The sequence below is a fragment of the Staurois parvus genome, unplaced genomic scaffold (genome assembly GCF_062004578.1).
Source record: "Staurois parvus isolate SC_StPar_1 unplaced genomic scaffold, SC_StPar_1.0 ptg000162l, whole genome shotgun sequence".
Classification (NCBI taxonomy): Eukaryota; Metazoa; Chordata; class Amphibia; order Anura; family Ranidae; genus Staurois; species Staurois parvus.
The window spans coordinates 1,087,225-1,114,550 of record NW_028317958.1 but is presented as its reverse complement, the minus strand read 5'-3'; the positions used below and the strand labels follow the sequence as shown (position 1 = coordinate 1,114,550).

General features: G+C 46.6%; 1 protein-coding gene across 1 annotated transcript in view; it reads left to right on the top strand.

The window, feature by feature from the left end:
* ADAMTS9 (ADAM metallopeptidase with thrombospondin type 1 motif 9) overlaps positions 1-27,326 on the top strand; it is a 357,735-nt gene that overhangs the window by 316,789 nt on the left and 13,620 nt on the right. Inside the window, exons 31-37 of the mRNA XM_089675998.1 lie at positions 16,238-16,408; positions 19,999-20,193; positions 21,001-21,133; positions 22,986-23,080; positions 23,190-23,284; positions 26,191-26,324; positions 26,423-26,514. Of these exons, the coding sequence (XP_089532124.1) occupies positions 16,238-16,408; positions 19,999-20,193; positions 21,001-21,133; positions 22,986-23,080; positions 23,190-23,284; positions 26,191-26,324; positions 26,423-26,514 (915 nt within the window). The remainder of the gene's footprint in view (positions 1-16,237; positions 16,409-19,998; positions 20,194-21,000; positions 21,134-22,985; positions 23,081-23,189; positions 23,285-26,190; positions 26,325-26,422; positions 26,515-27,326) is intronic.

Genomic DNA, 27,326 nt, shown 5'->3' with positions numbered 1-27,326 from the left:
TATGTACATCCAAATTGGAGGAAGGGTTTAGGAATTACAGCTCTTAAGAGTAGCCATCACCCCTTTTTCAAAGGACCAAAAGTAATTGGACAATTGAATCAAAAGCTGTTTCATGGCCAGGTGTGGGCTACTACTTTGTTGTTTCTTCATCAGTTAAGCAGGTAAAATGTCTGGAGTTGTTTGCATTTGGAATCTATTGCTGTGAACCTACATCATGCGTTCAAAGTAGCTGTCCAAACAGCTGTTCATGCAAGTGAAACAGGCCATTGTAAGGCTTAAGAAATGAAACAAATCCATCAGAGAGATAGCAGCAACATTACGAGTGGTCACATCAACAGTTTGGTACATTCTGAGGAAAGGCGAACGCACTGGTTAGCTCAGCAACATAAAAAGGCATGGACGTCAGACAACAGTGGTGGATGATCGCAGGATCCTCTCTATGGTAAAGAAAAGCCCATTCATAACATCCCGACAAGGGAAGGACACTCTCCAGAAAAAGGGGGGATGGCTACTCTTAAGAGCTGTAATTCCTAAACCCTTCCTCCAATTTGGATGTACATGCCCTCAAATTAAACCTGGGAGTGTGCACTTTCAGCCCATATCCATTATATAACTATAGCTTGAATATGTTTTGGTCAATACCTGAAAAAAACTAAAATTGTGCCTGTGTCCAAATATATATTTTCCTAACTGTGTGTGTGTATATATATATATGTATATGTGTGTGTGTATATATATATATATATATATATATACACACAGTCATGGACGAAAATATTGCCACTAGAGATGAGCGAATCGAAGTATCCGAAGTGGAATTCGAGTCGAATATCGGAAAAATTTCGATTCGTGCCGAATCCGAAAAACAGCCTAATTCGGACGCGCGAATCGAAATTTTTCCGAAAATGGCGGCTGACATGTGCGGCGACGGAGCGGGGATGTCGGGGAAGGCGCGCAGACAAGGCGCGCTGCCCCATAATGCATTCCTCAACGACATGTGATCGCATCAGCCAATCAGCAGCCAGCCAGCCAGCACTGTGTAATGGTCGAGGTATATATAGCGGCCATTTTGGAAATCTTCATTTGCCTGCAGTCATTGAACAGAGGCAGACCGCTCTGTACTAGGGACAGGGACAGAGTTAGGGCCACAGAAACGAGAATTGGGGACAGAGAGAAGTTACTTAGGGACAGAGAACCATTACTCAGGGACACAGACTTGTTAATGAGGGCCACAGAATCGTTATTTAGGGACAAAGAAACGCTAGTTAGGGCCACAGAATTCATACTCAGGGACAGACAGAATTTTCACTCAGTGCCAGAGAATTGTTACTTAGGGCCACAGAAACGTTATTAGGGCCACAGAATTTTTACTCAGGGACAGACAGAATTGTTACTGAGTGCCAGAGAATTGTTACTCAGGGACAGACAGAATTGTTACTGAGTGCCAGAGAATTCTTACTCAGGGCCACAGAATTCATTCTCAGGGACAGACAGAATTGTTACTCAGGGACAGACAGAATTGTTACTGAGTGCCAGAGAATTGTTACTCAGGGACAGACAGAATTGTTACTGAGTGCCAGAGAATTGTTACTCAGGGACAGACAGAATTGTTACTGAGTGCCAGAGAATTGTTACTCAGGGACAGACAGAATTGTTACTGAGTGCCAGAGAATTGTTACTCGCACAGACACAAAATTGTTATTGCACAGACACAGAATTGTTACTCGCACAGACAGAATTGTTACTCAGGGCCACAGAATTCATACTCAGGGACAGACAGAATTGTTACTGAGTGCCAGAGAATTGTTACTCAGGGACAGACAGAATTGTTACTGAGTGCCAGAGAATTGTTACTCAGGGACAGACAGAATTGTTACTGAGTGCCAGAGAATTGTTACTCAGGGACAGACAGAATTGTTACTGAGTGCCAGAGAATTGTTACTCGCACAGACACAAAATTGTTACTTGCACAGACACAGAATTGTTACTCGCACAGACACAGAATTGTTACTCAGGGCCACAGAATTCATACTCAGGGACAGACAGAATTGTTACTGAGTGCCAGAGAATTGTTACTCAGGGACAGACAGAATTGTTACTGAGTGCCAGAGAATTGTTACTCAGGGACAGACAGAATTGTTACTGAGTGCCAGAGAATTGTTACTCGCACAGACACAAAATTGTTACTTGCACAGACACAGAATTGTTACTCGCACAGACACAGAATTATTACTCAGGGCCACAGAATTCATACTCAGGGACAGACAGAATTGTTACTGAGTGCCAGAGAATTGTTACTCAGGGACAGACAGAATTGTTACTGAGTGCCAGAGAATTGTTACTCAGGGACAGACAGAATTGTTACTGAGTGCCAGAGAATTGTTACTCGCACAGACACAAAATTGTTACTTGCACAGACACAGAATTGTTACTCGCACAGACACAGAATTGTTACTGAGTGCCAGAGAATTGTTACTCAGGGACAGACAGAATTGTTACTGAGTGCCAGAGAATTGTTACTCAGGGACAGACAGAATTGTTACTGAGTGCCAGAGAATTGTTACTCAGGGACAGACAGAATTGTTACTGAGTGCCAGAGAATTGTTACTCGCACAGACACAAAATTGTTACTTGCACAGACACAGAATTGTTACTCGCACAGACACAGAATTGTTACTCAGGGCCACAGAATTCATACTCAGGGACAGACAGAATTGTTACTGAGTGCCAGAGAATTGTTACTCAGGGACAGACAGAATTGTTACTGAGTGCCAGAGAATTGTTACTCAGGGACAGACAGAATTGTTACTGAGTGCCAGAGAATTGTTACTCAGGGACAGACAGAATTGTTACTGAGTGCCAGAGAATTGTTACTCAGGGACAGACAGAATTGTTACTGAGTGCCAGAGAATTGTTACTCAGGGACAGACAGAATTGTTACTGAGTGCCAGAGAATTGTTACTCGCACAGACACAAAATTGTTATTGCACAGACACAGAATTGTTACTCGCACAGACAGAATTGTTACTCAGGGCCACAGAATTCATACTCAGGGACAGACAGAATTGTTACTGAGTGCCAGAGAATTGTTACTCAGGGACAGACAGAATTGTTACTGAGTGCCAGAGAATTGTTACTCAGGGACAGACAGAATTGTTACTGAGTGCCAGAGAATTGTTACTCAGGGACAGACAGAATTGTTACTGAGTGCCAGAGAATTGTTACTCGCACAGACACAAAATTGTTACTTGCACAGACACAGAATTGTTACTCGCACAGACACAGAATTGTTACTCAGGGCCACAGAATTCATACTCAGGGACAGACAGAATTGTTACTGAGTGCCAGAGAATTGTTACTCAGGGACAGACAGAATTGTTACTGAGTGCCAGAGAATTGTTACTCAGGGACAGACAGAATTGTTACTGAGTGCCAGAGAATTGTTACTCGCACAGACACAAAATTGTTACTTGCACAGACACAGAATTGTTACTCGCACAGACACAGAATTATTACTCAGGGCCACAGAATTCATACTCAGGGACAGACAGAATTGTTACTGAGTGCCAGAGAATTGTTACTCAGGGACAGACAGAATTGTTACTGAGTGCCAGAGAATTGTTACTCAGGGACAGACAGAATTGTTACTGAGTGCCAGAGAATTGTTACTCGCACAGACACAAAATTGTTACTTGCACAGACACAGAATTGTTACTCGCACAGACACAGAATTGTTACTGAGTGCCAGAGAATTGTTACTCAGGGACAGACAGAATTGTTACTGAGTGCCAGAGAATTGTTACTCAGGGACAGACAGAATTGTTACTGAGTGCCAGAGAATTGTTACTCAGGGACAGACAGAATTGTTACTGAGTGCCAGAGAATTGTTACTCGCACAGACACAAAATTGTTACTTGCACAGACACAGAATTGTTACTCGCACAGACACAGAATTGTTACTCAGGGCCACAGAATTCATACTCAGGGACAGACAGAATTGTTACTGAGTGCCAGAGAATTGTTACTCAGGGACAGACAGAATTGTTACTGAGTGCCAGAGAATTGTTACTCAGGGACAGACAGAATTGTTACTGAGTGCCAGAGAATTGTTACTCAGGGACAGACAGAATTGTTACTGAGTGCCAGAGAATTGTTACTCGCACAGACACAAAATTGTTACTTGCACAGACACAGAATTGTTACTCGCACAGACACAGAATTGTTACTCAGGGCCACAGAATTCATACTCAGGGACAGACAGAATTGTTACTGAGTGCCAGAGAATTGTTACTCAGGGACAGACAGAATTGTTACTGAGTGCCAGAGAATTGTTACTCAGGGACAGACAGAATTGTTACTGAGTGCCAGAGAATTGTTACTCGCACAGACACAAAATTGTTACTTGCACAGACACAGAATTGTTACTCGCACAGACACAGAATTGTTACTGAGTGCCAGAGAATTGTTACTCAGGGACAGACAGAATTGTTACTGAGTGCCAGAGAATTGTTACTCAGGGACAGACAGAATTGTTACTGAGTGCCAGAGAATTGTTACTCAGGGACAGACAGAATTGTTACTGAGTGCCAGAGAATTGTTACTCGCACAGACACAAAATTGTTACTTGCACAGACACAGAATTGTTACTCGCACAGACACAGAATTGTTACTCAGGGCCACAGAATTCATACTCAGGGACAGACAGAATTGTTACTGAGTGCCAGAGAATTGTTACTCAGGGACAGACAGAATTGTTACTGAGTGCCAGAGAATTGTTACTCGCACAGACACAAAATTGTTACTTGCACAGACACAGAATTGTTACTCGCACAGACACAGAATTGTTACTCAGGGCCACAGAATTCATACTCAGGGACAGACAGAATTGTTACTGAGTGCCAGAGAATTGTTACTCAGGGACAGACAGAATTGTTACTGAGTGCCAGAGAATTGTTACTCAGGGACAGACAGAATTGTTACTGAGTGCCAGAGAATTGTTACTCGCACAGACACAAAATTGTTACTTGCACAGACACAGAATTGTTACTCGCACAGACACAGAATTGTTACTCGCACAGACACAGAATTGTTACTCAGGGCCACAGAATTCATACTCAGGGACAGACAGAATTGTTACTGAGTGCCAGAGAATTGTTACTCAGGGACACCTAATCGTTGAATTAAATAGTATGTCAGACAACATGCAGAGGAGTGGCAGAGGAGGCAATGTTTTAGGAGCGAGCAGACGTGGCAGCAGAGGAAGGGGTCGAGGCAGCAGTATTCGCAGCCAGAGGCCAGTGCTCCCGGTGTCATCCAGCGGTCGTGTCTCCACCGACAACCCTGCCGTCATTGATTGGTTGGCTCGGTCGTCTTCCTCTTCCCAGGTCACCTCTGACACCTACAGCCAACGGTCGGTGGGTACGTCAGACACAACCGTTAGTTGGCATGGCCCGGGAGCAAGCCCACTGAAATCACGTGTCCTCTACCTGCCCCTGTCCTTTGCTGTTCCCTCACCAAGCGAAGTATCGCATGCTGTGGGCTCAGCCCCACTGTACAGTGAGGAAGAGCTAACAGAGGGCGGTCAGGAACGGGGGGAGACATCGGCCTTTTCAGCAGCCAAGCGAACAAGTACTGGCGAGGAGAGTGGCTCGGTAGCCGGTCTAGAGACAGGTCTGTCTCCTGACCCAGACGCAGCCGAGGGGGCTAGTAGTGAGGCGGAGACCCTACTTGATGATGAGGAGGTTGATCGCACTTGGCAGCCTCATCGTCATCAGGCAATTTCTTCCGCATCATCAGGAGAAGAGGGTGGCAGCTTGGCAGCGAGCAAAACAGTCGGTGGGTTGCCCAGGAGACAGCAGCAGGGTCGCATCAGTGTCAGTGGAGCCAAACGTCCACGGAGTAGAGCACCAGCTCCACTGCAGCCTACCACCACGGCCAGTAGTGGTGCCGGTGCGCACGGAGGAAGTAGCAGTCAGCCAGTGAAGAGTAGCGGGGGCAAAGTTTCCTACTCGGTGGTGTGGCAATTTTTCCTCAAGCCGCCCGAGGAAGTAAACGTAGCCGTATGTCGACTATGTGGCCAGAAATGCAAGCGTGGCCAGGGGGCCCATGTTGGGACTACAGCGTTGCGTCAGCATATGCAGCGTCACCATTCGGTGGCCTGGGAAAACCGTGATAAACATACGGCGGTTCTGCCTGCCCCAGCCCCCGCTCCATCACCCGCTCCGTTACTTGCTCCGTCACCCGACGTCGTCAATCGCCCTCTATCAGCCAGTCAAGGCTCCAACACCTCTGCTGAGGGGAGTTGTCGCTCGTTGGCATCTTCCGCTCGTTCAGATGCTCCTTCTCCTGCTACTCCTCTTCTCGGATTCCGTCAACAGTCTTTCTTGGAATCCGTATCCAAGAGACAACAGTTTGCGAGCACGCACCCGACGGTGCAAAAGCTGAACGTCCTCCTGTCCAAGTTGCTGGTGCTGCAGTCCCTCCCTTTCCAACTGGTGGACTCAGCACCTTTCCGAGAAATGATGGCTTGTGCCGCGCCGCGGTGGAGAGTGCCAAGCCGTCATTTCTTTGCCCAAAAGGCAGTGCCAGCCCTGCATTCACATGTAGAAGAGATGGTGGGCCAGTCTTTGAGCATGTCGGTCTCTGCCAAAGTGCACGGCAGCGCCGACGTGTGGAGCTGTAACTACGGTCAGGGACAGTACATGTCATTTACGGCCCACTGGGTGAACGTGGTGCCGGCACAGCCGCACCAGCAACTTGGACAGGTCACGACGCTTTTGCCTCCACGTTTGCACGTCCTTGGTCCAGCAAGCATGTCCGCCTCTACCACCTCTTTTTCCGCCGTGTCCTCAGCCGCCACCCCCGTGCCAAGTCCCATTACCCGACCGGCATATCACATGTGCAGGGCGCAACGGTGTCACGCTGTGCTGCACCTGGTATGCCTTGGCGAACGTAGTCACACAGGGGAGGAACTGCTGAGTGTAATGAACAGAGAAATCGACAGATGGCTGTCTCCGCGCAAACTAAAAATCGGAACCATGTTGACTGACAACGGAAAGAACATGGTGTCTGCTCTGCGTCAAGGAAGGTTGTGCCATGCGCCATGCATGGCTCACGTGTTCAATCTGGTTGTCAAGCGGTTCCTAAAATCCACCATCCCACTGCAAGACATCCTTAAAATGTCACGTAAACTGTGCATGCATTTCAGCCATTCCTACACCGCAAAGAACACCCTCATTGAGCTGCAGCGGCAGAACGGAATTCCACAGCATCGCCTGATCTGCGACGTTGCAACAAGGTGGAATTCAACCCTACACATGTTAGACCGCCTTTACGAGCAGCGAAAGGCCATCACCGATTTCCTGATGTTACAAGCGGATAAAGGTACTCCCCTGTGTAACTTAGATGTCAGCCATTGGCAGCTCATGCGTGACACCTGCCGCTTGCTCAGGCCCTTTGAGGAGGCCACGCTATTCGTGAGTCGGCAGGACTATGGGATGAACGACGTCATTCCTCTGTTGCACGTCCTGGAACAAATGCTGTTAACAATGGCTGGTCAGGGTGCGGTAGACGTGGCGCACAGATCTCAACGCCACATGACCCCTGTGGGGGCAGGACAGGAAGAAGAGGAGGAGGTAGAGGAGGACATTTGTGCTCAGGAATTATTGAGTGAAATGGGTGGTTTTTCCACTCAGCGGACAGGAGTGGAGGAGCAGGAGCATCTGGTAGAGGAGGAGGAGGAGGAGACAGAGGACCCAGACGCACCGTGGCAGTATGCTGTGGAGATGGAGGCAGGGAGTCCCTCGCATTCCTTGGCACAAATGGCCCATAGCATGCTCGGTTGCTTGCGTAGCGACAGCCGAATAATAACCATCAGACAGAGGGATGACTTTTGGCTGTCCACCTTGTTGGACCCTCGCTACCGGTCCAAAATGGTGGCCTTTTTCACACCTGCTGAGAGGGAGGCCAAAATTACGTACTATAAAAACCACCTATGTAGTCAGTTGGTCTCTGCCTTTGTGCGCCAACGTCCATCCTCAGACACTGTGGGCCCTGTGCGCTCGCGTTCCGCTGGCATGGCAGCAGGGGAGGGGTGGGGTGGTAGGAGCAGTGGCAGCTCCACCAGCAGTGGCTGCCTCAGTCTGCAGTCGATGATGAGTAGCTTTCTTCACCAGCGCAGTGAGGAAACTACTAACCAGCCGCAGCAGCAGCAGCAGCATCAGGTGGACCTGGAGCAGGAGCTCAAACAACAGGCTTGGGCCTACTTGGACAGCACCCTGCCAACCGAGGTAGACAATCCCCTTGACTACTGGGCAACGAAACTTGACCTTTGGCCCCAACTAGCTGAATTTGCCCTTGAAAGGCTGTCATGCCCGGCCAGTAGCGTGGCATCGGAGCGCGTGTTTAGTGCGGCAGGAGGTATTGTAACTCCGCGGAGGACACGACTGTCCACCCAAAGTGTGGAGAGACTCACGTTTGTGAAAATGAATCAGGCGTGGATTAGTCTGGATTTCAAACCACCAGTTCCTGACACAACTGACTAAATCCGCCATGAATCATGCCTCAAACATGTGCCACTTTCAGGTCTCCTCACACTGCTGGTGTGTTTAATTTTTTGACATAGGGTGCTGGCAGATTACGGGCCTCCTATAGCTGCTGCCAGGCCCCTAATCTGCCATAGGCCCCTATATACCGCCTCCTCATGCTGCTGCTAGGTCCAGAGTCTCTCATGGGTCCCTGTACGGCCTCCCATTGCTGCTGTCTCCATCGCCACACTCTGCTGCCATGTGCCACTTTCAGGTCTCTTCACACTGCTGTTGTGTTTAATTTTTTGACATAGGGTGCAGGCAGATTACGGGCCTCACATAGCTGCTGCCAGGCCCCTAATCTGCCATGGGCCCCTATATACCGCCTCCTCATGCTGCTGCCAAGTCCAGAGTCTCTCATGGGTCCCTGTACGGCCTCCCATTGCTGCTGTCTCCATCGCCACACTCTGCTGCCATGTGCCACTTTCAGGTCTCTTCACACTGCTGGTGTGTTAAATTTTTTGACATAGGGTGCAGGCAGATTACGGGCCTCACATAGCTGCTGCCAGGCCCCTAATCTGCCATGGGCCCCTATAAACCGCCTCCTCATGCTGCTGCCAAGTCTAGAGTCTCTCATGGGTCCCTGTACGGCCTCCCATTGCTGCTGTCTCCATCGCCACACTCTGCTGCCATGTGCCACTTTCAGGTCTCTTCACACTGCTGGTGTGTTAAATTTTTTGACATAGGGTGCAGGCAGATTACGGGCCTCACATAGCTGCTGCCAGGCCCCTAATCTGCCATGGGCCCCTATATACCGCCTCCTCATGCTGCTGCCAAGTCTAGAGTCTCTCATGGGTCCCTGTACGGCCTCCCATTGCTGCTGTCTCCATCGCCACACTCTGCTGCCATGTGCCACTTTCAGGTCTCTTCACACTGCTGGTGTGTTTAATTTTTTGACATAGGGTGCAGGCAGATTACGGGCCTCACATAGCTGCTGCCAGGCCCCTAATCTGCCATGGGCCCCTATATACCGCCTCCTCATGCTGCTGCCAAGTCTAGAGTCTCTCATGGGTCCCTGTACGGCCTCCCATTGCTGCTGTCTCCATCGCCACACTCTGCTGCCATGTGCCACTTTCAGGTCTCTTCACACTGCTGGTGTGTTTAATTTTTTGACATAGGGTGCTGCAAGATAACGGGCCTCACATAGCTGCTGCCAGGCCCCTAATCTGCCATGGGCCCCTATATACCGCCTCCTCATGCTGCTGCCAAGTCCAGAGTCTCTCATGGGTCCCTGTACGGCCTCCCATTGCTGCTGTCTCCATCGCCACACTCTGCTGCCATGTGCCACTTTCAGGTCTCTTCACACTGCTGGTGTGTTAAATTTTTTGACATAGGGTGCAGGCAGATTACGGGCCTCACATAGCTGCTGCCAGGCCCCTAATCTGCCATGGGCCCCTATATACCGCCTCCTCATGCTGCTGCCAAGTCCAGAGTCTCTCATGGGTCCCTGTACGGCCTCCCATTGCTGCTGTCTCCATCGCCACACTCTGCTGCCATGTGCCACTTTCAGGTCTCTTCACACTGCTGGTGTGTTAAATTTTTTGACATAGGGTGCAGGCAGATTACGGGCCTCACATAGCTGCTGCCAGGCCCCTAATCTGCCATGGGCCCCTATATACCGCCTCCTCATGCTGCTGCCAAGTCTAGAGTCTGTCATGGGTCCCTGTACGGCCTCCCATTGCTGCTGTCTCCATCGCCACACTCTGCCATGTGCCACTTTCAGGTCTCTTCACACTGCTGGTGTGTTTAATTTTTTGACATAGGGTGCAGGCAGATTACGGGCCTCACATAGCTGCTGCCAGGCCCCTAATCTGCCATGGGCCCCTATATACCGCCTCCTCATGCTGCTGCCAAGTCCAGAGTCTCTCATGGGTCCCTGTACGGCCTCCCATTGTTGCTGTCTCCATCGCCACACTCTGCTGCCATGTGCCACTTTCAGGTCTCTTCACACTGCTGGTGTGTTTAATTTTTTGACATAGGGTGCAGGCAGATTACGGGCCTCACATAGCTGCTGCCAGGCCCCTAATCTGCCATGGGCCCCTATATACCGCCTCCTCATGCTGCTGCCAAGTCTAGAGTCTCTCATGGGTCCCTGTACGGCCTCCCATTGCTGCTGTCTCCATCGCCACACTCTGCTGCCATGTGCCACTTTCAGGTCTCTTCACACTGCTGGTGTGTTTAATTTTTTGACATAGGGTGCTGCAAGATAACGGGCCTCACATAGCTGCTGCCAGGCCCCTAATCTGCCATGGGCCCCTATATACCGCCTCCTCATGCTGCTGCCAAGTCCAGAGTCTCTCATGGGTCCCTGTACGGCCTCCCATTGCTGCTGTCTCCATCGCCACACTCTGCTGCCATGTGCCACTTTCAGGTCTCTTCACACTGCTGGTGTGTTAAATTTTTTGACATAGGGTGCAGGCAGATTACGGGCCTCACATAGCTGCTGCCAGGCCCCTAATCTGCCATGGGCCCCTATAAACCGCCTCCTCATGCTGCTGCCAAGTCTAGAGTCTGTCATGGGTCCCTGTACGGCCTCCCATTGCTGCTGTCTCCATCGCCACACTCTGCCATGTGCCACTTTCAGGTCTCTTCACACTGCTGGTGTGTTTAATTTTTTGACATAGGGTGCAGGCAGATTACGGGCCTCACATAGCTGCTGCTAGGCCCCTAATCTGCCATGGGCCCCTATATACCGCCTCCTCATGCTGCTGCCAAGTCTAGAGTCTCTCATGGGTCCCTGTACGGCCTCCCATTGCTGCTGTCTCCATCGCCACACTCTGCTGCCATGTGCCACTTTCAGGTCTCTTCACACTGCTGGTGTGTTTAATTTTTTGACATAGGGTGCAGGCAGATTACGGGCCTCACATAGCTGCTGCCAGGCCCCTAATCTGCCATGGGCCCCTATATACCGCCTCCTCATGCTGCTGCCAAGTCCAGAGTCTCTCATGGGTCCCTGTACGGCCTCCCATTGTTGCTGTCTCCATCGCCACACTCTGCTGCCATGTGCCACTTTCAGGTCTCTTCACACTGCTGGTGTGTTAAATTTTTTGACATAGGGTGCAGGCAGATTACGGGCCTCACATAGCTGCTGCCAGGCCCCTAATCTGCCATGGGCCCCTATATACCGCCTCCTCATGCTGCTGCCAAGTCTAGAGTCTCTCATGGGTCCCTGTACGGCCTCCCATTGCTGCTGTCTCCATCGCCACACTCTGCTGCCATGTGCCACTTTCAGGTCTCTTCACACTGCTGGTGTGTTTAATTTTTTGACATAGGGTGCAGGCAGATTACGGGCCTCACATAGCTGCTGCCAGGCCCCTAATCTGCCATGGGCCCCTATATACCGCCTCCTCATGCTGCTGCCAAGTCTAGAGTCTCTCATGGGTCCCTGTACGGCCTCCCATTGCTGCTGTCTCCATCGCCACACTCTGCTGCCATGTGCCACTTTCAGGTCTCTTCACACTGCTGGTGTGTTAAATTTTTTGACATAGGGTGCAGGCAGATTACGGGCCTCACATAGCTGCTGCCAGGCCCCTAATCTGCCATGGGCCCCTATATACCGCCTCCTCATGCTGCTGCCAAGTCCAGAGTCTCTCATGGGTCCCTGTACGGCCTCCCATTGCTGCTGTCTCCATCGCCACACTCTGCTGCCATGTGCCACTTTCAGGTCTCTTCACACTGCTGGTGTGTTAAATTTTTTGACATAGGGTGCAGGCAGATTACGGGCCTCACATAGCTGCTGCCAGGCCCCTAATCTGCCATGGGCCCCTATATACCGCCTCCTCATGCTGCTGCCAAGTCTAGAGTCTGTCATGGGTCCCTGTACGGCCTCCCATTGCTGCTGTCTCCATCGCCACACTCTGCCATGTGCCACTTTCAGGTCTCTTCACACTGCTGGTGTGTTTAATTTTTTGACATAGGGTGCAGGCAGATTACGGGCCTCACATAGCTGCTGCCAGGCCCCTAATCTGCCATGGGCCCCTATATACCGCCTCCTCATGCTGCTGCCAAGTCCAGAGTCTCTCATGGGTCCCTGTACGGCCTCCCATTGTTGCTGTCTCCATCGCCACACTCTGCTGCCATGTGCCACTTTCAGGTCTCTTCACACTGCTGGTGTGTTTAATTTTTTGACATAGGGTGCAGGCAGATTACGGGCCTCACATAGCTGCTGCCAGGCCCCTAATCTGCCATGGGCCCCTATATACCGCCTCCTCATGCTGCTGCCAAGTCTAGAGTCTCTCATGGGTCCCTGTACGGCCTCCCATTGCTGCTGTCTCCATCGCCACACTCTGCTGCCATGTGCCACTTTCAGGTCTCTTCACACTGCTGGTGTGTTTAATTTTTTGACATAGGGTGCAGGCAGATTACGGGCCTCACATAGCTGCTGCCAGGCCCCTAATCTGCCATGGGCCCCTATATACCGCCTCCTCATGCTGCTGCCAAGTCCAGAGTCTCTCATGGGTCCCTGTACGGCCTCCCATTGCTGCTGTCTCCATCGCCACACTCTGCTGCCATGTGCCACTTTCAGGTCTCTTCACACTGCTGGTGTGTTAAATTTTTTGACATAGGGTGCTGGCAGATTACGGGCCTCCCATTGCTGCTGCCAGACATGTAATCTGCCATGGGCCCCCGTACCGACTCCTCATGCTGTGACGTTGCAACAAGGTGTAATTCAACCCTACATATGTTAGACCGCCTTTACGAACAGCTAAAGGCCATCACAGATTTCCTGATGTTAAAAGCGGATAAAGGTACTCCCTGTGTAACTTAGATGTCAGCCATTGTCAGCTCATGTGTGACACCTGCGCTTGCTCAGGCCCTTTGAGGAGGCCACGCTATTCGTGAGTCGGCAGGACTATGGGATGAATGAGGTCAAATCGGCCATGGGCCCCCGTACCGCCTGTTCACGCTGATGCTGGTCCCACAGTGTGACCTGGGTCCCTGTACGGCCTCCCATTGCTTCCACTCTGCCATGTACCTCTTTGAAATCTCCTCACACTCCTGCGGTTGTCCATTTTGTCATAGGTTGCTGGCAGATTAGCGGCCTTCCATAGGTGCCGCCAGGCCCCATATCGACCATGGGCCCCCGTACCTCCTGGTCACGCTGCTGCTGAGCCCACAGTGTGACCTGGGTCCCTGTACGGCCTCCCATTGCTTCCACTCTGCCATGTGCCACTTTGAAATCTCCTCACACTCCTGCGGTTGTCCATTTTGTCATAGGTCGCTGGCAGATTACAGGCCTTCCATAGGTGCCACCAAGCCCCATATCGGCCATGGGCCCCCGTACCCCCTGGTCACGCTGCTGCTGGGCCCACAGTGTGACCTGGGTCCCTGTACCGCCTCCCATTGCTCCCACTCTGCCATGTGCCACTTTCAGGTCTCCTCACGCTCCTGCTGGTTTCCATTTTGTCATAGGTTGCTGTATGGCCTCCCATTGCTGCTGCCTCCACCGCCACACTGTGGCTCCAAACACTGGTTTTGGCCCCGTGACTGGCCAAAGGAGTGAAGTGTGCAGTGATTCTAAGATCGACGGCACTCATCTGCATGTCATACTGACAGACAGTATTATTTCTCTTCCCCAGCAGACTCCAAGGGCATTTAAATTAAAGGTACAGTGTTCTGCACTAATATTAAGTCTCTCTGAAGCCTAGAAACACCCTTTTTTAAGTTAAATTCACAGCGAATTTATTCGACTCGAATCGAATATTGTCCACGAATTCGCCGAATCAGTCGAATCGAATTTTTCATTTCTTCGCTCATCTCTAATTGCCACCCTTGCATTTCTTTCACATAATGCACCATTTCGCCCAAAAAGTTCTTGCAAGTACAAATGAGTAGGCATTTCCATGTTTATTTCTTTTGTTTGTATTGGTATGACACAACAAATCTGACACATTCCACGCAAAACCCCAAAAATGGACTGAACAAGATTTTTGGCACCTTTTCAAAATTGTAAGAAATAATTGCATTCCAAGTTTGTGATGCTCCTGTAATTTGTAATTAAATTCACCTGTATCAATTAACGGAACTTAATGTTCCTGTGTCCACTGATTGCAACATTGTCAACAATTTTCTGGGCAAAGTGGTGCATTACCTGACAGAAATGCAGGGGTGCCACGATTTCTGTGGTTAATTTTTAATTGGTATGACTGACCCATAGGCGCCTATATTCCATAATCATGGATACTTTCTTTAAAGTAGTATTGTGTAGTAGTATTGTGTAGTACTTGTTTTAATTTACCACAATGAGCATAATAAAATAAACACTTTCCAGTAAATTATTTGTTAAACTTTTTACCCCAGCAGTTTACAGCTTTCATTGCTGCTGGCTCCTCTTCTGTCAGTGCTGCTTCCCTGGACAACTGGTCTTCACAGGAAAGAGTTAACAGTGAATAATTCAGTCAGTCTGTTAACTTGGAGAAAAATGGGGTAGGAGAAAGGAGAAGCAGAGGAGTGTCTTGCCATCTTAGGCTTCAGGGCTATGTGTTTCTATTGATGCACACAGTTTAGGGAGACACAACTCTAGTCCCTGTATGTAAGGGTGGCTCCTTAAGACGCTGCAAAGGAAGAAGCTGCCCTGACACAGAAAACCTAGGACAGTAGTCACGGCACCAACCTAAACTGGAACATAGACAAGGATTATGAGATAAAGATGCATACTCAGTAAGTGATTAAATCATCTACGGAAAGTGCTAAAAAAACGGAGGGTTTAATATCACGTTAAATATGTAATACAGTTTAGATTGTAAGCTCCACCTATTCCTTCTGTACTGAAATGTATTGTAATTGTACTCTCTCCCTTATATTGTAAAGCGCTGAGCAAACTGTTGGCGCTATATAAATCCTGTATTATAATAATAATAATAATAATAAATACAGTATGAAAACAACAAAAAACAAACTATTCCCATGACAACCATGAAATCTTGTTTGGTCATACATCTCATGTGGGTCACAAGAGTGCTCAATAATAAGTCCAGTGAATGTTTATATACACAACAAAAAGTCAGAAAGTAAACCCAATGCATTTCCAGGGCTTACCAATCCCCCTTCATAAGGGCTTGTATGCTGAAAATGATGTATGATAATACTAGACAGGTAATAAGGAGAAATGAAGATGAAATCATTCCCACAGGGGTCGCCTGTCTAACACCTGTCCAGTATTATCACACCTTGCATACATACAAGCCCTGATGAAGTGACATTTGTGAGCTCTTGAAACGCGTTGACCATACTTGCTGACTTTTTGTTGGAAATAATAAATCCTAACTGGACTGAATATTGAGTTATGGCGCTCTCATCGTTTTTTTTTATAGACTGTCAGAACAGCTTGAAATTCTGATGTGACAAGTAGATTTTTAAGCCAACACACTAGGTGCCTGCACTTTATATCTGCAGTAGTTTGTCATTTATTTTACCCCAGACAAAGTCTTTTTACCTTTGCTTATCAAATTATCCTTTCAAAGTATAAGAATGATTCTGACGGGTTGCAGAGCAATACAATCGGCACAGCTAGCTAAAAGTGATCATACAGCCTATCTCCACTGGCAGACTTGAAAGTGCAGGTCCACAGTTCTGCTATATAAAGAACACTGTGTTCAAGGTTTACCTGTCATTAGATCCAGTGTGATTCACCGGGGTGCTTCTGCTTGTAGTGCAGCAAGACGTGTGATGAAGGATTCCGCTACCGCCTGGTGTACTGCGTCAATGAACAGAAGAAGGAAGTCCCAGCATTCCAATGCGAAGAGAACAAGCGCCCGTCAGATGTGGAGGCTTGCAATGTACAGTCCTGTGAATACATCTGGATTACCGGGGAGTGGTCTGAGGTAGGTACAAACAGAGGAACAATTTTCTTTTGCGCATTTAGTTTCCAATGGTTTTTACTGAATAATTTTACAAAACAAAAAAACAAGAAGTATTAATGAACAATGTTCCATCATATATACAGATATAAAACACCAGTAATGACACATTCTGCCACAACAATTGGCAGTTAACCACTTCCCGACCGGCCGTTGCATATAAACGGCCGGACGGTGGCAGTGCAGGGTCGGGTGGCCGTTTATAAACGGCCTCCCTGCACCCTGCTTGTGCACGCTCCCTGGGAGCGCGCAGCACCGCGATCCAGTGCCCGCTGTGTCCTCCGGACACAGTGAAACACTGATCGTCGGACGGGACCTCTGTATGAGGTCCCGATCATGTGATCACTGATTGGCCAATCAGTGATCACATGCAAAGTAGTAAGCAAGATGTCACTTGTGACATCATTGCTTACTAAGTGTGAAATCTGTGAATGATCACAGAGGTCACATGGTACAAGGCTATTCACAACAGCCTTGTACCATGTGACAAGCTGTGACCAATCACAGCTCACTCAGTACTTCTCAATGAGTGCAAGAATGCAGACAGAGAGAAAGAGAAATAATTGCTTTTACACCCTATATGGGTGTAAAAGCAATCAGTGTAAAAAAAAAAAAAAAAATTTTCATCACCCCCACAAGTAGTACAGTGTCACCATGATAACACTGTACTGCTAGGGTGACAGTATGTAAAAAAATAAATAAATAAATAAAAAAATAATATAAAAAATTAAAATAAAAATGTAAAAAAAAAATGTTTAAAAATTATAATTTTTGGTTATAAACTAATTTGGATTTTTTTTTTTACTAAAAAGATAACGGAATAAGTTTTGGCAAAGATTTATGATGAAATATTATTTATTTGCAAAATTTTATAAAAAAAACACTTTTTTTCAAAATTTTTGGACATTTCATTTACATAGCAAAAAAAATAAAAATCCGAGCGGTGAATAAATACCACCAAAATAAAGCTTTATCTGTGTCAAAAAAATGGTAAAAAATTCATATGGGTACAGTGTTGCATGACCGCACAATTGTCATTCAAAGTGTGACAGCGCTGAAAGCTGAAAATTGCCCTGGTCAGGAAGGGGGTAAAAGTGTCCGGACTGGAAGTGGTTAAGGCAAGACATAAATAAAAGTGTATCTCACCTATCCAACATAGAAAGTACAATGCAGAATAGAAAAAAGAAGAAGAAATAGGATGAAGGAAAGAGTAGAAAGGTAAATCAAGAGGAGGGTCATTAAGGCACAGAGAGGTATTGCAGCCACAGGTTTCATGTGTTATCAAATTTTTTTGAATTATTGTGCAGGATACAGGTAAGTTTGGCATTAACCATAATCCAGTTAAAGTGGAGCTCTACCCAAAAGGGGACGTTCTGCTTTAAGCCTCCCCATAAAGGATTGACACCTTTGGGGAGTGGGTACCTGAATTTGACAGGTACCCGCTCCCACTTCCGCTTCGATCGCCTAGGCGATCGGAAGCGGAAGTTGTACTCCCCCCTCCCTCTCTGTAGTCTTCTGGGACACGTGACAGGTCCCAGAAGACTACGGGGCCATTCACAAAGCGCAGTGCTACTCGCGCATGCGCAGTGGGTACCCGGCTGTGAAGCCACAAGCTGTCACAGCCGGGTGCCCACACTGAAGATGCAGACGCCAGGGAGAGAAGACGGACGGTGAAATCACCGGTGCTGAAGACACCGCTGGACCGAGGGACAGGTAAGTGTCTGTATTTTAAAAGTCAGCAGCTACAGTTTTTGTAGCCGCTGACTTTTAGTTTTTTTCTTTTTTAGGTGGAACTCCACTTTAAGTTTCTTTTTAACATAATCAAGTGGAATGACCGATTGCCTCCAATGTCTAGCTATAGTAATTCTCACTGACAGAAATATATAGAAGATCAATTTATGGGATTTCTTGGGAATATTATCTGGAAATTTGTGAAAGAGCGCCGTCTCCGGGGATCCGCAAATATTTATAGCCGTCACCGAATTTACCAGATTGAACATGCGAATTCAAAATCTAGTTACAAGCGGACATTGCCACCAGATGTGAATCATAGACCCCTCCTGGCCACAACGCCGGAAACACATCGCAGAAGCAGACGGATGCATTCTTGTAATCTGGGTAGGAACCAAATACCATCTCAACAAAGTCCTATAATTTGCTTCAATTAAGGTAGCATTGATAGAAATTTTGGACAGTGCCAAGGCGATGTCCTGCCAATCCGATAATTCATAATTAACAGCTAAGTCTCTTGCCCAATGTTCCATATAAGGGATTTTACAATTTGGATCAGTGAGGAGAGCATATATTGTAGAGACAAGACCTCTTGGGGAATCCCTGTTCTGGCAGGAGAGTTAAAAGGCGGTGAGCAAAGATGACTCATCCAATAAAGCGAGCTTCGAGCGGAGAAATGAGACAGTCTGGTTATATCTGAAGATTTCAGTGGTAGGCATATGCAGCTTGTCCTTAAAATATTGCAGAGAATGTATACAAGCACCGTTAAGATCGTCTCCTATGCTCAGCAAGCCTTTATTGATCCACCATTGAAAAGGTATTTTGCGCATTTAAAGAATTTGTTAGTTTGTACTTAAAATGACAGTGTAGTATCGCATTGTTATAATTTTAGAATGACTATTTTTTAAATGCTAGTTGTAAAAGACGCTGTCAGGAATCAGCACCAGAGATGGCCAAATCTGTCTGGCTACAATCAGGAAACTGGGACCAGACTGTGTACTTTAAGTGAGATTTATTTACAGTAAACCAAAATCCATCCGAACACCAGAACACAGCAATGTAAAAAGTGAACCAAAACCCAATGACAGAATCCTTAATTAATCAACCTGACTGACACAAGTCTACGGTATCAAGTAACTATGTACAATATATACAAAATAGGGAACACAGATCAACAAGGTAAACTGGAGATGCAGGGAGTAGATGGGAAGGGGGAAGCAGGACTGGGATCAGGAACAAGGGGAGCAGATAAGATGCAGCAGGGTACAGGATGCAGGACAGGAGCAAGATCAGGGCTAGGATCAGAATAAATGGTGCACAGTATCTGGCAGCAAAGCAAAACACTGAAACGAGAGGCATTAGTAGGGGAGGACCTAAATACTCTCCCAGCAGCCAACATTGGGTGAAAACTGATTACTAGCAACTGCTGGCTGCTGGGAGAAACCTGCTGGTGGACACCAGAACTACCACCTTCAGCTCTGGGAAACACAGTGCCACCAGCAGGTGATTTTATAAGAAAAACACTTTTTTTCAAAATTTGCAAAAAAAATAAAAATCCCAGTGGTGATTAAATACCACCAAAATAAAGCTTTATCTGTCTCAAAAAAATGCTAAAACATTCATATGGGTACAGTGTTGCATGACCGCACAATTGTCATTCTAAGTGTGATAGCACTGAAAGCTGAAAATTGGCCTGCACAGGAAGGGGGTGAAAGTGTCCGTACATATAGATATCCTTTAAAGGATATATATAAATGTATATATATAAATATATGAATAATGTGTATTATTCCCATGGATGACCAGTATGTAATATTTTTCAGTGCTCGGTGACATGTGGAGTAGGCTATCGGCAAAGGCTGGTGTCATGCAGTGAAGTGTACTCAGGAAAGGACCATTATGAGTATGGCTACCAAAGTTCAGCCAACTGCCCAGGAACCCAACCACCCAATGTGCAAAGCTGCTTCCTGGGAGAGTGTCCCGTGCTTGCTTCATGGAGAGTTGGTAACTGGGGAAAGGTAAGTACCTTGTCTGACAGATAAAGAGCTTTAAAGAACACACTTGAGTTTCTCTTCAAAGTCATTCAGTCTGACCCATGGCTGAACACAGCTTGGACCACAAGATCAATATTGGTCATATGACAGGAGTCCAAAGTTACTAGCTATTGGTATAGTACAGTGGGATACAGTCAGGCATGAATTAAGACTATAGGTCCCTGTGCTAAAAGAAATACACTACATGGCTTGACGTATGTGGACATCCTTCCAAAATATTGTGATTAGGTAATTCCAGTAAAGGGTACTGTGAATGTTATGGCATACAGAAAAAGAAATGTAGTCTATGGTATGCTTTCAATTTTGTGGCAATGGATTGGAACAGAACCTGTTGTGTTTCTTCATAACTGTGCCCCTGTGTGCAAAGCCAACTTCATAAAGAAATGGTTTGATGAGTTGGGTATGGAGAACTTGAGAGGCCTACACAAACCCAGACCTCAACCCTACTGAGTACTTTGGATATTACGTGGAATGCCCATTGTTAGCCAGGTTTTCTTACTCAACTTTGAAACCTGTCCTCACAAATGTTCTTTTGGCTGAATGGACACAAATTCCCATAGACACCCTCCAAAATCTCGTGAAAAGGCTTCCTGGAATAGTGAAGCCTGTTATATTTGCAAAGGAAGGCGACTACATAATAGTGCAAATGGTTTGGATTAGGATTTCCAGCAAGTTCAAATTGCAATTGTTAGGTGTCCAAAAACTTTATATATGGTATAGCAAGATTATCTACTTGGTGGTAACTGACGCTTGTGCTGTTTGTATTCTCAGTGTTCTGTTACCTGTGGAGCTGGTCTCATGCAGCGCTCTGTGCAGTGTCTAACGAATGATGACGTCCCTAGCAGTATGTGCTCCATGGATACGAAACCGGAGGAGAAGCGGCCATGCTACAATCCTCATGACTGTACGTAGGATTTATTCTGAGAAAAGCTGAGACATATAGTGCTATTGCTGAATGTTCCTCTACTTCATTATGGTCCAACTGTTCTGCCATAAAGGCTAAAAAGTAAAAGTGCCTGAACTTTGTATTTATTCTTTAAAGTGATATTTGCTATGTTCATGGTTCTTTTTAAAGCTGGCCCCACACATAATTACCATCCTTTTAGAGGAAGCCCTATATCAGAATCAACTTGCAGCTTAAAGCTTACACAGAACTGAGGATGGCTGAACAAAGGGACAAGGGAGTGAAGGGAAAAGATATGTTCTACTGATGAAGGGCCATAAAGAGAATATCTTTCTTTGCTCTACTTAGGCCTAGCACAGGTTCACTTTAAGGCCTAGTTCCAAAACCACACTTTGTTGTCTTAGAAAAAGTTTTGCTGTCTATGTTCCCAATGAGAAGATGTTCACTCAATTCTTGCCTCCTATCACTAGAACAGAAAGTGAGGGGAAATCTCTCCAGGGAAATGCTAACATAATTGGGGAGGGTTAGAAGCTATTCCTGTTTTGTCCTGATCACGGAGATTGCCCTTCGTTGCCTGTCCCTGTGATATCCTGTGTATCAGGACAAGAAATTATGGTAATTCTAGGTTTTGGGGACTCCAACAATGGCTTAAAAACTGGCAGAGGGTCTTGCGTTTCCCTGCTATATGCCAATGCAAGAAAAAAAATAGTTTGCGTTTAAAGTGGACCTGAACTCAACATGTGAAGATCTGCTATCTCATAGGGAACATATAAAAATGTTAATTGAGACTAAGCAGTACCCTACACAATGAACCTTTTGGAAAAAGAGCAGATAGGTGGCGCAAACACCTAGTGCATTATCCAAGATTTGCGCCACCTGTCTACTCTTGTTCCAGTGGTTGGTTTCCCCCGTCTGAGGAGGGCTGCACCCCTGAAGCATTATCTTTAGGCCACTTCTGTCCTGGCCCCCTTGGCCTCCCTTTGGCAATTCATTTCCTGGAGCGCTGGAGAGTACACATAATGAACCTTTTGCCTGGAATTTCCCCTACAAAATAGCAGTGTGCTTCAAACATTTATATAAGGGATTGGATCTCCAAGGACTGCTTTTTAGTGATATACTATTGTTGCATATTGTGACATGTCATAAGTATAATAATGTAATAAAGTTGCTGGCAGATCCAGTTAAAATGATACGTTTACCTTAAGGAGCATGTTACGTGTTACACCCATATTTCCTGTGTAACATACTCCTATACACCCACCTCCTGCTACCAGCACTCCCCACTTTGTGACAGCGGGCGAGGGATCTTCTGCCCACACCCTCTGTCACTTTTTGAAAACACCACGACTGTGCAGGACTGCGGCCACACACCAACATCATTCAGTCGCATTTTCCTGTGAATGAATGAACAACAAGTACTGTTGGCGGCCAGCGGCTTGTAGTTCTCAATTCTTTAAGTCCTTGTTCACACTAGTGTGATTTCTCCTTTATCTACTTCATCTACTTGTTTGTTTAGTGTAGGGGTATGGGGATACGATGTAATGCCTTATTCCTAGCACAGGAAGGGTCTCTCAATCTATGCGTATGGTCCCCCACAGAATGTTCTCTAAAGTGGTTTGAGCCATGGACACAGGTTTGTATCTTCACGTACAATGCCAATAACCCTGCACTTTATATATCAACGCAGAGGGACCACCCACAGCCCGGAGCTTGGGGACAGCATTGATGGGACTACTGCGAGGGTAGATTTTGTCTCATTCCCGGAGTTCAGATTTAACTAATTTGTGGTAATTCATTGATCATCAATTCATCATCATTTTTACAATTAAATATAATATTCTTTACATTTTAGGTGATTTACCACACAATTGTCAAGATGTTAAAAGGCGCAGAGGTGTTAGTGAAGATGGTGAGCATTACATTATGGTGGAGGAGAAAATAACAAAGGTACGGCGTCATCCTCGGCACAGCGTGCTTCATGGTTTCCTGCGTGTTCTATTATTTATAGATGGCTGCAGGTGCTCTCTCACACCAATAACAATTGCTTTTCTCTCAGGTTTATTGTTCGGGGATGCAGTCAGACAATCCGAAAGAATACGTGACGCTTGTGAGTGATGAGGCAGAAAATTTCTCCGAGGTATTTGGCTACAGGTATGATCAAAAGGGTGCACTGTGTGTATTTTTTACACTCAAAGGTTTTGTTAGCACTTTATTTATTTCTGTGTTTTTTCTGTAACAGTCTATACATCCATAAGATTCAGTGCACTACTTACAGCTATAGACATAGAGCAATGACGGGTACTAAAATGATGGATCAGTAAAAATTCCATTGTCACCATCTTACAGAAAAAAGTCCAAAATGATAGGTATCTCCAGCACACCACTGTAGGAATAGAAAAACAGGAGATTTATTCCCCATCAAACAGTGCAACATTTCTGGGCCACTGAGGACCTCTTCCTCAGGCAGCAATGACTTTGGACCCCTTCCCCAGACATTAGTGACCGAGAACCCCTTCCCCAGGCATTAGTGACCAAGTACTTCTTGCATAAGCATTAGTGACTGAGGACCCCTTCCCCAGTCATTAGTGACCAAGGACTCCTTTCCCAGTCAGCAGTGACTGAGGACCCCCTACCAAGGCATTAGTGACTGAGGACCCCTTCCCCAGTCATTAGTGACCAAGGACTCCTTCCCCATGCAGCAGTGACTGAGGACCCCCTACCAAGGCATTAGTGACTGAGGACTCCTTCCCCAGGCAGCAGTGATTCGGACCCACTCCCCAGACATTAGTGACCGTGAACCCTTTCCCCAGGCATTAGTGACCAAGGACTCCTTCTCCAGGCATTATTGACTGAGGACCCCTTCCCCAGTCATTAGTGACCGAGCACTCCTTCCCCAGGCAGCAGTGACCAAAGACCCCCTCCCCAGACATTAGTGACTGAGAACCCCTTCTCCAGGCATTAGTAACCAAGGACTCCTTCCACAGTCATTAGTGACCGAGGACTCCTTCTCCAGGCAACAGTGACTGAGGACCCCCTCCTGAGGCATTAGTGACTGAGGACACCCTCCCCAGGCAGCAGTGATCGAGAACCCCTTCCCTAGGCAGCAGTGATTGAGAACGCCTTCCTTAGGCAGCAGTGATTGAGGACCCCTCCCCAGGCAGCAGTGATTGTGGGCCCCCTCCCCAGGCAGCAGTGTCTGACAATCTCTTCTCTACGCAGTAACCCTTCTTAGTGACTGAGTAACCGTTCCTCAAGCAGCAGTGCCCAAGGTCCTCTTCCCTTGGCAGCAGTGACTGAGAATTTGTTCCCAGGCAGCAGTGTCCGAGGACCTCTTCCCCAAGAATTATTAACTGAGGACTCTTTCCTCAGACAGCAGGGACAGAGGACCCCTTCCCCAGGCATTAGTGACTGAGTATCCCTTCTACAGCAGCAGTGTCTAAGGGCCCCTTTCTCAGGCAGCAGTTTATTGAAGACCCTGTCCCCAGGCATTAATGACTGAGGAGCCCTTCCCCAGGCATTAGTGACTGAGGACCTCTTCCCCAGGCATTAGTGACTGAGGACCTCTTCCCCAGGCATTAGTGACTGAGGACCTCTTCCCCAGGCATTAGTGACTGAGGACCTCTTCCCCAGGCATTAGTGACTGAGGACCCTTTTCCCAGGCATTAGTGACTGAGGACCCTTTTCCCAGGCAACAGTGACTAGGGACCACTTTTGCATTTTGGTCTTCTCAGTTTAAAGCATATCTAAACTCAAGAACAAATATTTATTTGTATATTTATATATTCTGGCTTATCAAATGTAATAGATGTAATGACTGCAGTTGAGGTTTTTTGGCAGTTTTTAAAAAAAATTTACCTGGTGACCCTATTAGTAACACACTTCAAAAAAAGATATCCAGACTAGCAAAGCATATCAAATAGTTGTAATCAGTTTGTCCGCTCCACGCATTTCCAGGGCCGTACCCTCTTCCTCAGAGCCAAACCAAGGTTTGGACGAATTGATTGCAACTACTTGATATGCTTTGCTAGTCTGGATGTCTGAGTAGATTTATTTACATCTTTTTTTTAATAAATGGTCTTAGCGATAATGCACTAGGCTGGTGCGCCCCTCACTTTGTGTTTTATATAACAATCATGTGGGTAGCATGCAGTACCCAGTGGATCTGTATATGCTGTCTGAGTACCCAATATAACATCTTCTTATGTCCAGCCTCCGATTAGTAATATCTGTAACAATTTGTTTCAACATTTGCAGATAGCTATGCTGGCCTCATAGAAATAATGGCAAACATGTACACAGTCTTTATATTTTGTGATTTCTGTTATTGTATAGTCACCATCCATTTTACTCCAAATATATTAGGCAGTGTGAATTGAATGTGGAAAATCAGATTTATGTTCCAACAGTGTTGACTTGAAGCACTGTAACTTTTCTCTGCTAAATTGGGAAACATCAATAAAAAGTGTTGTGCTACTGCAAAAGTCGCAAAGTTAATCCTAAATGACAACAGGAGAAAGGAAAGAAGAGGAAGAAGCCCCCCCCCCTGCCCCCATGCTCTCGGATTTCAAAATTGACGTGAATGCTGCTGTCAGCAGAAGATAGTCCATAATCTAGTCTAAATTGATGAACCACACAAACAGAGATCCAACTACGATGTCTTCTAGCTACAGAAATAAATGAAAGTACTGTGGACTTATAACCACCACACTGTCCTGCTATGGTGTCCTGGGGGGCTCAAAAGTAATCTAATCTCCATATTCTCTTCTCACAATGGGGTTTCATTTTTTTTTTATGCTGCTGTGAACATATTTGATTTGCCATTATTTTAAATCAGGTGTAAAGGGTTTAAATTCATCAGAAACATTTAAAAATGATGAATTGCAAATGAGATATGTTTTTTATTTAGGATGCCAAATAAAACTGCTGAAGGAATATTTAAAAACCGGTCGAAGGGAGTATGCCACAAAATGGAGGAATAGAAAAAGTGATCCACCCGACCCTTAATTTTATAATACCCTAATATCTTCCTGTAAATGATGTATTCTCTTCTGTTGCAGGCTGCAGAATCCTACAGAATGTCCATATAATGGGAGCAGGAGAGAAGACTGTCAATGCAAGAAAGACTACACAGCATCTGGCTTGTCCACCTTCAGTAAAGTGAGGCTGGATCTGACCACTTTACAGATTATAAGTAAGTCACCCTTATACTGAACTTTTATAGTATGTCCGGCATGTACAACATGCATACCATAAGTACATTTTGTAATAATTTGTGATACCTCTGTTTAGCCACAGATCTTCAGTTTGCTCGTACTATTGATGGACGGCCTGTTCCGTTTGCCACAGCGGGGGACTGTTACAGCGCAGCCAAATGCCCTCAGGTAACAAAAAAACATGCTTACTGAATGCACTCACCTCCAGCTGCACAGTATTCAGTGATATTAGCTTGCTGAGGGTTTCATGTTTGCTTTCGTAAGTTGTTCATAGATTGTCACCTGATCTTACTGATTACAGACAGATCAGGAATCAATTGCATGTCTGTAGGCAGTATGTGACCTCTGCAGACACTCTTGGTTCAACCTTGGTTGGAAAATTCATCCTCCAAAATGATCACTGATGTTCCTTCAAGATTAGACTGGCACCAGCGGTGTCTGGTCATTAAATATGCAGAATCGTCATTTTGTGCATATTATGGTTTGTCTACGCAAGGATTGCTCTGGTACAGGGGTGGACTGACCATTTGGAAACTCAGGCACTGCCCGAGGGCCCGGGGTCAGTAGGGGGCCCCATGAGATGCCCCTGGTACCTTTTTCATAGGCTTTTTTGAGTTTGGGCAAGGACACAGGGGCCCCATGATCCCCTATTGCCCGTGGGCCCCATGAGTTGTCAGTCCACCCCTGCTCTGGTATTGGATTGTCTGAATGCCGGTTTATATCTGTATGTACCTCTTAGAAGAATGTCCGTGCAGGCAGAAATAGTGACAACGAGGCCAGCCGACAATGGTTAAAGACTAGACCATTTACTCTGCACTGCTTAGTGACCCAGTCATAAAAATTAAACTGGCCTAACAATTTTAATGAACAAAGTAAATACTCAGCTCACCTGCTTACCACTATGTTGAAGAAAAATGTTCCTTTTAAGTGTGCTGAGAAACTAATGCTTTGGGTTCTCCATCCCAAATGTCCATCGCCTA